This window comes from Numida meleagris, chromosome 3 (genome assembly GCF_002078875.1).
Source record: "Numida meleagris isolate 19003 breed g44 Domestic line chromosome 3, NumMel1.0, whole genome shotgun sequence".
Taxonomy (NCBI): domain Eukaryota; kingdom Metazoa; phylum Chordata; class Aves; order Galliformes; family Numididae; genus Numida; species Numida meleagris.
In genome coordinates this window covers 23,828,747-23,840,886 of record NC_034411.1, presented here as the reverse complement: position 1 = coordinate 23,840,886, position 12,140 = coordinate 23,828,747, and the positions used below count along the sequence as shown (strand labels likewise).

Here is a 12,140-nt window from a genome sequence, read left to right as displayed (position 1 = left end):
ACATCACTGTCAGACCAAGAACCAAGCAGAGATTTCAAATGTTCCACAGAAACCACCCGATCACTAGTCTCACTGGTTCTTTGTTCCTAGAAATCTCTATGGCATAAACAAAATCCTGAAGCAGAAATACCATGTTTAAGACTGACTGTTTAAGAGAGAATGTATTAAAAAAGTCCTTTGAAAAGTACAACTATAAGAAGCATAGACAGTAAGTAATCTCAACAAAGAGTACGTGGAGCTACAGAAAGGGAAAAAAAGATAACAGTACCTAAAATAAAAAATAAAATAAAAAAAGGAAATACAAAAGAAGGAAATACAGAAGTTATTCCCTTCACTGTAACCCAAAATTGGTGCTAAGCATAGCCCAGCTATTAAAACCTATCCCTGAAAATGTTTATAACAACCCCACTTTATCTAAAGGATCAACTAAATCTTACAGATCAAACTACATTTGGCAATTTCTTACAACTTCCCACAGTGGTAAGAAAACATTGTTATGCCACCCATTTATGTTTGCTTCTCCCATTTCAATGAGCTGTGTTTTCATACAATCTCTCCAAGATAATTTCATGTGCACTTTGGTCACAGCGATAGCTCTTGCTGTTCTCTTCTCCCTACAAAGCCAGCCTTACTCTGTTGCTGGATGAAGGAAAGACTCCCTTCCCTGTGACCCCAATATTTTGTGTAGGCTTTCAAGCTGGCCTTATCAGACACGGTTTTATCAATGTGTCAGCAGAAGTCAAAAGGGAAAATGAACTATCTTCAAGGGCTCATAAAACATCGAGCACCTTCTCCTAGATTCAAGTTCCTCCAGTTAGCTAATCAAATTATTTACAGATCAAGACTGGCATACACAATGCTTGTAGACAAATAAAAATTCTACCTTAAGTTCCATCAGAAACACCAGGTTAAAAAAAAAAAAAAAAAGGAAGAAAAGCAACTTCCTCATACATTATTGGCAGATGATTTGAAATTAAGGGAACTCCTCTGTACCTGAGTATCAGGTCAACTATTCTCCCCTTCATTTTTTTCTACATACACATATCCTTAATCTTTTAAAAGATTTAAAGCATGCTGACTCCCTACCTGTGACAGTTTCACAGACCTAATTTACTCAATTTCCCCAAATATTGTTTAAAATTGGTTTGAAACTCTTTCAAGTTACTGGAAAAAATGACTGCAGTTCCTAAATATTTTCTTACAAAGGCATTTTATCTTATTAAATAGAGCTTGTATCCACATCACAAAATGCAACCTTCATAAACTGCAGTGTCACCCAAAAAAGCCAACCTCTCACTCAACTAAAAATCTCAAAATATGCATCAGTCAGGATAGCTTTCAACAATCAGAAAAGAAAAGTAACAATCACTAGTAAGAGCAAATATCATTAGAAAAGCTCAAGCAGACCATATACTTGAGATTTCTCTGGATATGCACACTGGAGTAACCAGTGACTGAACAAGTATTTCCATTTCAGCAGAAACCCCTGTCTTTTAAGCTTTATTTTTTAACAAACACAGGTAGAAATGTTGAAGCACCAAAATGTTTAGTCATATAAACATTCAGTTCATAAATACCCAAATATTTTGTTTACATACATCATATTTTTTAAACAGAACACTGGTATTTCAGAAACAAAACATTTAAATTGATTTGACATTTAAATACATCTGCTGTGTGAGCTGTACGAAGATCCAGTCCAGCAATTTTACACTATGTGCCATCCTCTACAATGAAATACACATCTCATAAGACAATTCAGCTGTGCAGATTGGTGAGAAGGAAAGCATTATGTACAGAGAAAGCATCCACAGAGAAAATTAAATGCTAAGAACAATGGTTATAAGAATTACTACCTGTAAAACATAGAGGTGTTCTAAAGAGGCTCGTTGGACCAGCTAGAAATTACACCTTTATTTTCTCACATGAAAACAGCAAGGGATTCTCAATAGAGAAGACACAGTGGAACACTCCCTGGTGCTTCTACTGACCTCACAGCAGTGCTAGCATACTGGAGAGAAAGAGCAATGGACCATCAGCAAATCCTTTTTGCTAAAGTGCTGATGAGACGGCAATCTAAACCTCACAGAGGAGTTAGAAAATCTTTTTTCACTTTTTCGGATTGAATGATGCCAATGGAACTAACATTTCTTTTATTTCTACTTTGAATTCCTTTAAACAGGAATTGAAGATTCCTGTTTTAAAAATCAAATTCAAAAATTATATTCCTAGTAAAATAGCTTTCTTTTTCATCCTTCCCTTCCCTGCACAGAAAAAGGAAAGAAGCATGGAAAAGTTTAGCGAGGCTCACTTTAAGTTCTATGTTTCTATCCATATGTTTCTGTGTTTCTATACCTTTCACATAGAAGAACTGAAAAGACTGCGATGACACTGGAGGCAGACTATCACTAATAGGTCAACAATAATGCTAAAGTGCGTGCAGAAGTACTTAAACCACACCCCTAGAACATTTAAACAAAATAACTTCCATTGAAATACTGTGCTACATTTAGGAAATGCCTTCCTTAATAGAAATTATCTTATTCTGTATCTTATTTCTCCCTGCTTTAAAATCAAGCTAGTACTTCACACTACATATTTAAATCACCTCCAATTCTCTAAGGACACTGAAAGAACAAATTAATATCCAAAACCTAGCTGTTTCTCTTCGCTGTGGCTACCCACATGAGTAACATTAGCAGAATTGGACCTTAAATAAGTTGTAAGGTATTTTCTTACAAGTCCTATTACAACATCATTTATCTGCCCACAAAACATGGCATTAGATAATGTTTTTAAAGAGATGCACTATGATAAATTGCAGAATGGAGACTTATGACAGGTACAAAAATTTTGAATACTCATTCTTAACTGAGCTGTTATTTAACAATGTATTACACCCTTAGCTACAGTGTTACAGAGAAGTCTAGTGTTTCAGTTGTTGACCAAAGGGCAGCTACCAGAAACAGCTAAGTGAAGGACAAAAGTAAGTTTTTCCCCATTACCACAGAGTTCCCCACATTTTAGTGCAGTTTAAAACTCCAAGAAACAACTACTAGAAACAGGGCCAATATCAGATAACAATAAGAATCTGAATGGATATTAATTAACGCTTAACAAAAATATACATTACTCATGCCAAAGAAATGAAATTTGAAGTGCAAAAAGCAAGCAGGCTGTGATAGAAAGAGAAAACGCGCCGTGCAGTCTACTTACTAGCATGCTTATCTGCAAGCATTATGAGGCTGTTGGAAATATCTCTTCGCCTGTAGAAGCACACCACTTTCGCTTCCACATTCCCATTAGCAGTCTACAAAAGATAAATTAAATCAGAGTGTGTCCCTGCTCAGCTGAGTAACACAGACTGCACGTCCCCCACTTGCAATTTTTTCTTTGAATTAACTAGTTCTTACATGAATAGCCAGACTGAGATCAGAACTGCAGGAATTGCTTCCTGACGTGGGCTAATCAATTTCATATCAAATTACAGTATTGATTATAATTATTTACACATGCAATAACATATATTACTCAGCTACTAAGGGATGTTAAGGGATGTAACACCAGTATCATGTTAACGTAAGAATACCTAAGAAGCAGTAGAACCTTGTGAAGACATATATATTTAATCTAGTTTTAGACTGAAACGCGTGTATCAACAAATGTGTACCTCAACCTTTTTTTTCCAGAATCATATTTAATATTACATGGTTTGAAAATTAACTTCAGATTACAAAATAAATTAGCCAAAAAAATTATCATCCCTGTTTGCATAATGATAAGCATTTTACTCATTAACTTTTGACATAATAGTTTATTTGTAATTTACACTACTGCTTAATGGAAAAGTAAAAAAAAACCACACTACTTTATTATATTTTTAAAGTCTTAGTAGCATAAGATCTAAGAAATATTCATGCTTTTCCCAAGATGACACGCTGAAAAGGCTCCATACCCTATATAAAAATACACTGGGGATAAAGACAAGAGAATACAGTATCAATTTCAATTCGCAAGCCTGTCCTTCATTCAGCGCTACAAAAAAGCAACGTAAGAAACATCCACAGGAGCTGCGTATTGTTACTGGATCACTGAAAAGTCTCACTGACACCTACAAGCTCTTTATGTACGTATCCAGAAGCAGACACATTACATTATCGCTATCACTCCAGATGGATTCAGTGTCATCATCATGAAAAGAATTAAATATAGTAACTTCCTCAGTCATCCACACAATTGGTTTGGAATTTTTTATTTTATTTTATTTTTTTACAGCAGGGAACTCCTGTTCACCAAGAATGATAAACTGGGTGTTTCCTTAGATAAAAGGGTGGAACTGCAACTTCTTACACAGCAGTATTTTAATAACTGAAATATAAACACATAACAAATCTCAAGGCAGTAAAAACAGAAATCTTTTGGGATGTAAGTCACCCTCAGTTTTGGAAAAGTGCATTGACAGTTGATGAAAACTAAGCAGGAACCTTGGATGTTTGTGTACCTTGTTAAGCTCTTCAATTCGCCTAATGAGATACGGATTGCTGGAGGAATTTTCAAAATAAACATAATCTGCAACAAAAAAAATGAAAGACATCATATTATTTCAGAAAATAACATAGCTAAAAATATATATTTTTAGTGCAAAAGTTTTTCTGAAGCCTCCAGATGACCTGCAGAGGTCCTTTCCGACCTCAACCATTCTGTCATTAAGGGAGATTTAAGAAGAGAGATCTTAGTGAGTTTCTAGATTACAGAAATAATACCTGTGTAACATGTTACCTCACATTTATTATCACATGCTGCAGTAACAGAGTTGTCTGGATGAGTAATGTACATTTTCTGACACTTGGTTTTGTTGTCATCTCTGCTCACTAGCATGCAAACCGCAAACTATGTTAAACAGTAATAGATCCTCAAGTTGTGAGGTTCTGTACCAAAAGCTCTTCTAGGATCATTAAAATAAGAGTAATTTCACAGAGTATATGGAAATTTGCTCACATCCTAAAAGCTACTCCCAAGTAACATGCACACAAAAGAACTGACACATAAAACATTTCCTTCTATAGGTTTCTCAAAACTTGTGTCAAATGTAAAAGTAGCCATCAAACGACAGTCACACTTCGCACTCAGTATCTGACTTCTGCATGACGTGTCTCACAAGTTTTATTTAAGAAGAATAGGGAGTGAGAGGAACCGTAAGGATGTATAAAACCTTTTGCAATGCGTTAACGCTAGGTTAAAGCCAATTAGAGCCTCAGGTAGCTCAATTAGCACTGAAGGAAGAGTAAGATGTCTGGTTGTTGCTCACCCTTAAGATTACAACAAAAAAACCGGGCCTCGATGACCTAAGAAACAAACCCAACCAAGATGTCAACAGCGCTGCTCGGGTAGGGATTACTGCGATGAGTAAAGGCTGATGGGATTACAGCCTCAATGCCCTGATAAAAGAGAGCGTAGACAGGCGAGCTGTAGGTATGTCAGCACACCTTGAAACTGACACAGAAAGAGACTGAAGAGATGGGAGGGAGGGCACGGCTCCTGATAGCATCGCGCTTAGCAAGGAGCAGAAGCAGGGAGCGAAAAGTGAACTTCCGCGCTGCACCTGAGCAGCAGCGCTGGAACACAGACATGTACGCTCCACGGCGGGGGAAAGGGGGGATGGAAAGTTATCAGAGTCAATTTCGACAGGCTGGGGGTGAGAAATCCAATGTTTGTTTTGCTCCCAAGCGACTCCCGGCTCTCGCCGCATGCCAAGCGGCCATCTATTAACGACCCAGTCGAGCCGACAGACCCCTCCATCTACCCGAGCCGATGCGCTATTCATCTCCAAGAGATGCGGGGAGGCGCGCAGGAGCTCGGAGGACGCCGAGGCGCGGCCCGCAGCGCAGCGCCCACGGCCACCCCCGTGCCGCCTGCCCGCACCACGCCGCCCGGGCCCGCCAGGCCGCAGTAGCACCGGGCCCAGCCGTGCCACAGGGCCGGGGCGCACCGCCCGCCAGGCCGCCCGAGCCCGCACGGCCATCGCAGGAGGCGCGAAGGGCGGCCATGCCCGGCCCGGGAAGAAGCCGGCGGCGCCGCTCCCCCCGTCCGTCCGTCCGTCCGTCCGTCCTTCCTTCCTTCCTTCCCTGCGGAGGGCGGCGCTGCCCTTGTGCCGCTCGGCGCGGGGCGGCCTCCTACCCTGCGCGCGGGGCTGCGGGGAGGAACCTGCGTCCTCCGCTTCTCCCCGGCCGGGCCCGGGTGCCCCGCTCGGGGCCGGGGCGCTGGGGAAGGAAGGCGGGGGGGGCCGGGAAGCCCCTTCTCAGCCCGGCGGGTCGGGAGCGCTGCGGGGCGCGGAGCCGTGGTCACCGTGCGGGCGCTGCCCCGCCGCCACCTACCTCCCACTCGGTACATGTTGGCCGCCATGTCTGCGCTCTGCGCCCTCCTCCCGCCGCCGGGCCGGGCTGGGCGAGGAGGGAGCGGCTCCCGCGGCCCCCCCGCCCCGCGCTCGCCCCCACCCTGCGCCAGCCCTCCCCGCCCGGGCGCAGGACACAGCGCCGCGCCTCGAGGGGCCGCCGCTTCCGGAGCCGCCCGGCGGGGAAGGGGTTAAAAACCGCCCCTGCCGCCTCCGCCTCAGCGTGCACATCGGCCCTGGGTCGGGCGTGGGGCTCGACTGCCGCCCGCCGACCCCTGGGGGTGCGGCCGCATCCCCTGCATCCCCTGCATGCCCTGATGGGTCGGCGTGCCGTGGCCGAGTCCCCCCCACCGCATCACGACGGTTTGTGCCCCACTCGGGCCTTTGTTCCCCGTAGCCAAGCGGCTTCTCTCCGTGGGCAGCTACTTGCGGCAGCTGGGGGAAAGTTTGGCACACGTGTGCGCGCAGCACCTGTTGATGATCGGTTGGGAGAGGGTTTGTTTCCCTACAAAGAGCGGGATGCGACCCAGGGGCATGCTTTGCGGCTTCTCGAGCCGTCTGCTGTACTCGGCGAGGGGCAGCAGAAAGCGTCCTCGACAGGACAAAGATAGGTCCCGCAGCACCTCGGCGTGAGGAAGGGCTGAAGGAGCTGCTTGCAAGTCACCTGATGAAGGAAGTGCCTCAAAAATATCGATCTTGATGTTGCAGGAAGCCACCTCCCCGTGTTTGTACACAGTCTGCACCACCGCAAACCATCTACATGCTTTATGGCCAATTTTACGCTGCTGCCTTCGAGGAGAAGGGCTTTTTATCATTTCTCTTGCAAGGATGGTGGTGATTTATTACTTGTTTCACACTCCAGATTTTTCAGCATGCATCTTGAGCATTACCAAGGAAGTTTTTCAGTTCATCCTGGGAGAAAAATGAGTTTCCCCAGTGTTTCAAGTGACGTCTCCTCACTTTCTCCCTTTCCATGAATCTGGGCCGATAAGATGACTGTTTCTTTTACTGCACATTTAACTGTCTGAAATGCTGCTTTGAGTCAAACAGATTACAGAATTGCTGAATGATGTGCACCTGGTGCACAAAACACACAGTCAGGTGACCCTCTTTAATAAACAGCAACAAACTCAGTCATTAATGAAAGGTCTGATATCATCCTCTATTTTCTCTCCTGGCAGGAACATCTGTGAGAGCTGAAAGAAAGCCCTTGGGAGGCTGCAGCACTATCCGGCTGGTTCCCCCCAGACACAACAGCACTGCTGTATCGGGGACCAAATAAAAGAAGCTAGAAGTTAGGTGGGGGGTTATTTTCACTCTTGTGGTTTACTGCCTGGTTAGTGAAACAGAGGATAAAATTTGAAGGCAGGAGAGTAGTAAAAGCAAATAGTTGGCTTGTCGCAGTTGTTATCAATTAAACAAAACACCTTCGAGCTCCTTCCCTCAGTTGAAGCCTGCACTGTGACATGAGAGGAATTTCCCACGCTCTGAAGCTTACCACGTCCTCATCCAGCAAGGAGTGAATTTCAGTGGAAGCAGACTCTCCCTCCCGTGAACTGAAGGCGTGGCTTAGATATGAGGAGGGCAGCTTCTGAAGGTACAGAATTTGCCTTTCCAAAATCGTGAGCAAACAAACAGCCCAGGAATTCCCACAGTCCCGAGCTGCCCCTCCAGGATGACAGCCTGAAAGCAGCAAGATAAAACCTTATTTATAGCTGCCTGACTTAGGCATGCGTAACAGCCCAAATAAATAAAGAATGCCATTTGTATACCTTAGCACTGAATCCCCGGGCCTGATTGTTCACACTAAGGCAGTTCGTACAGTCACAGGCTGTGCAATCCAATGTTGTGCTGTGTCCTGGTTTTGCCTGGCTCAGAGTTGCTGCTACAAGCTGGGGAAGGCAAAGACACTTCTTGCTGTGCTCAGGTGCTGAGCTGCAGCACTGTCAGTGTATTTTATTTTGGTAAAGCAAACACAAAAGCTTGGACACAGTTTATTTTCTGTGCTATCTCAAAATAGGAAAAATTAAAGTTGTTTAAATATCTTCATTTTTCTAAATTAAATATAATGGAAAACTTGAATGCCCTCTTGTTTCAACCACAACATTGTTGAGGAAAAAAATAAATCACATAAGATTTTTGTCTCAACCTGGTAAATGAAATTCACTTAGCTGCAACTATGCAACTTTTGAACAACTTACATTGAAGGTTCCAATTTTGAAGGTTCCAGTCCAGTATCTTCTCTATAAATCTAAAACAAACAAGAAAAAACAACAAAAAAATAACAAGAAAGAAAACAAACAAATGACCAAACAAAACAAAATGAAAACATATGAAACTTGCTTGCAGAAGACATCAGTGATGACGACAAATCTTCCTACTAAATTAACCTGACAGTTCAGAGGTTTAAAATAAAATATATTGATTGAAGTGTGCATAAGACTGAAGTATTTTTGGATGTAGGAACATCACACTGAAATCAACAAAAACAGTAAAGAGTTATTTGTACTTTAATTAAAGGTACAGAGCTCCTTGTAGAGTTTTAATGGAGACACATCCTCATATTGATACAACAGAGAGGAAAAGGCCTTTAGTGTTTCCCATCCTTGAGCCGTACTTGCAGGTCCTAACTCAAAGTCCCTCAGACTCCGAGTTTCATTTTGGCAACAGAAGAAACATTAAGCAGAGATTTTATTCATTTGTGCCAAGGGAATGTGGCTGCCTTGTTAGTACACCTTTGCTGCAATGGATAAGCAGGCTGTATGCATGTAACCCATGCAAAGAGTTAAAGAACTTTACATTATTATCATTCCTTATCAGCCTAAGCTCCTACTCACACCAAGAGTAATTCATTGCCACAGAGGACTTGGGTAGTTCGCAGACTTGTCCATGAATCAAACATTATTTGTAGCATAAACAAAGTCACTTTCATCTAGCATGGAAAAACATGCCAGTTAGTACAGTTTCAGGTCTGTCAGACTGGGTTATGTACATGCTTGCAAAATCTCATAAATGATTTTCTAACAGAAGCATAATTCCTACTGCTATTCCTTATTTAGTCACTGAAGAAAAACATTTTTCCATATTAATATTCATGAATGTACTCATAAAAGCCTTAGATAACTTCCCTTGTACAAAAGGTTGGGGGAAGATTTTTAAATTTAATTTACAATAATATAGAATTCAGTGTTCATTATTGAAATCCAAAATTGTGGCTGCCTTTACTGAAGTACAAGCTAGGTGCAATCCGTACCAGACGCTTCCATCTCAGCCTCTTCATAAATCAGCAAATAATAATTAAAAAAACTACCCCAAACCCTCTCCCAAAATAAAATCTTCTCTTGACATCAGAAATTATGTGGGTTTTTTATTTGTTTTTATCAACTCTGTGAATCAGATCTCTCCAGAGACAGCTAAATATAATGTCACTATTTTCATTAAGTATGATTTAAACTATAGCATAAAGTTAATTGCTGAATTATCAGCAGACTGCAGATTTAGAAACTCAATCCAAATCTTAAAGTCCTAAGAATGCCACTAAATCAATGCGTAGAGAAAAGTGGTGCTTATGCTGGCAACAAGATATTATTTGAGTGGGTATTGAAAAGAGATATTGGTAATGGTTTTCCACTAAGCATCATAGAGTTACGTAGATAGATGGTATAGGCTGCCATATGGCACTGCTTTGAAACAAAGTATAATCTTATTTCCCATAAATCATACAATTAAATTAAGGACGCTTTGTGCAAAAGAAGTCAGACCTTGTATCCCTCTTCATATTCTGACTGCATATGCTATGATGAAAACTGTTCTATCACAAATGGAAATACAACTATTGGTTTGAGAGAGGGATATTAAAGTGTGGTTTGTCATGAATCTGTAAGAAACTACTATTAATGACCATACATTACTGAAGACTATATGTTCAAGAATTGCATTTCTTTCACTCCACAGGCATAACTCTCACAGGATTTGCTAGTAAACTCAGTAACAAAGTAAAGATCTTGTTTGGTAATCAGATAAAAAATCAAGAAAAAAGAAAAGGGAAATTTGCCCACCCAGAGCTATAGTTGATACCTGCCAATGTATTTTGCAGCTCACATCCTAACAGAGAAAAAGCCTACAGCTCTAGGATTCTAGTTTGGTAACCCATTTTGTTTGCTGGCTTTGCAGAAGACTTGAGTGCACATCTGGCTTCTCTTAAAGTCAGTGTGAGTTTTGTGGCTGACTTCATTAGGACTAAGATGAGAACTATTGTACACCTGTGTTAGTTTTGACGTAAGTGAAGCTGAGAATCAGAGCAGTTGGAAGCACATCGGTGTGTTGCATTCACATGCGGTACTCCTAAATGAAGCCATTTTGGTCTTAAATACAATTATACAAGATAGAGATTAAATACGCTGCACTGGATTTACTCGTTATTTCTCCTCTTCCCTCAATTGATCTATTTTTCATACTAAACACCTGCTAAAATGCTGTCAAAGGTGCTTAATGACACAGATTTAAGTAGAGTACGGTACATTCATCTGAGCAGAATTAATTTAAGTCAAGGACTCAGCATCTGTTTGGCTCAGTTTTTCCAGGGACTGTGTGATTACAGGCAAGTACCACCCGAGTGCAACTTATTGATCAAAGGTACAGTTAGTCTCTTCGTGCCTCACCATGCCTCCAGCCACTGCTGTGTGCTTCCATTATGGAAGCGTTTGACCTAAAATTCTCAGTACTCTTTCTATTTCAGCTTGGAAAATCAGAGTAATTGCTTTATGCGGGTCAGCATGGTGACCCAACAATCGCTTGCTACGCTGTTGGTATAAGAAACATCAGTTCTGAAATGGCTGGGTGAATTTCAAGGACATTTTATCTCTGGTGCAATACACGTACACCTTCCTCTTCAGTCACTGGAACCGTGCCTGCTCACACATAGTGAATTTACCTTTGTAATCAAATGATGTTTATTTCTAAAAATAAGTAGTGCCACAGAGGAGGTCAGTTTGCCCACCTGGTTCACAGGCTGCTGACTTGATGACTCGCATCCCCATGCAGTGTGTGTGCTGGGGAGCAGCAACACTCCCCAGGACTGTGGCAGCACTGTTATTTCTGAAAGAATCAGTGGTTGCTTCCAGGCTGGCAACAATCACATACCTGGCTGAAGTCAGCAAAGTACACACAGTGTTTTCTCAGGAAAACACAAAATACACCTTCGGGCAGCAAGAGAACTGGAGGTAACCCAGGTCACCACACCAGGCATGAGGTGATGACACAAGAAATATTGCAGGATAAGAGGCTACAAGAGGCTCCCGAGGTGCAAAGCTGGCATGCTGTTTTGTTTATTTGCTCTATATCAGCTCTGTGTTATGCCTGGCAAGAAGAAATAAACACTTTGAAAACCCTGTGCCCCATAACACACAATGACAGAATGAGAAAATGGTTACACTGAGAATGTGCCTGCTATTTCTCTGTTGCTTGCCAGGGAACAGGAGATCTTACATATTTCATAAACAGGAGTATAACCAGGAGTGTAAGTTTAGATGTTAAACCAACTTGTATGTCCTGCAAGTTCTGTAGTTACGGTTATCTGCTTGTGCTGAGCAGGCACAAGAATAGCCAGATATGTTTCAAATAGGCACAAACTGAATAACTGAACAAGTGATCACCCTCTGAAGCATCCACATCCTGTGAAAATCTCCTGATTATTGCAGTCTAGTCTCCTTCCTTTGTATGGAAGGCAGATATCAGTACTACTGTCTGA

At 42.0% G+C, this 12,140-nt stretch overlaps 1 protein-coding gene and 1 long non-coding RNA gene across 22 annotated transcripts in view; one reads left to right on the top strand and one right to left on the bottom strand.

Annotated features, from left to right (window-relative positions):
- The window catches only part of MTA3 (metastasis associated 1 family member 3), a 696,451-nt gene extending 689,946 nt beyond the window's left edge, over positions 1 to 6,505 (bottom strand). For 19 of the 21 annotated variants that reach the window (XR_002436305.1, XR_002436306.1, XR_002436307.1 and 16 more), the window contains exons 1-3: positions 6,375 to 6,505; positions 4,502 to 4,569; positions 3,217 to 3,310 (exon numbers count right to left, since the gene is read on the bottom strand). Coding sequence is in view for 4 of the 21 variants with exons in the window: in XM_021389468.1 (XP_021245143.1) it covers positions 3,217 to 3,310; positions 4,502 to 4,569; positions 6,375 to 6,402 (190 nt within the window). In the remaining 17 variants the exon portion in view is untranslated. Of the gene's footprint in view, positions 1 to 3,216; positions 3,311 to 4,501; positions 4,570 to 5,308; positions 5,949 to 6,374 lie in introns of those variants that run through there. The other 2 variants (XM_021389471.1, XM_021389470.1) reach the window with 2 other exon arrangements.
- On the top strand, positions 6,181 to 8,167 carry LOC110395302. Its single transcript, XR_002436321.1, has 2 exons — positions 6,181 to 6,384; positions 7,573 to 8,167. It is a non-coding gene; the product is annotated as an uncharacterized LOC110395302 (long non-coding RNA).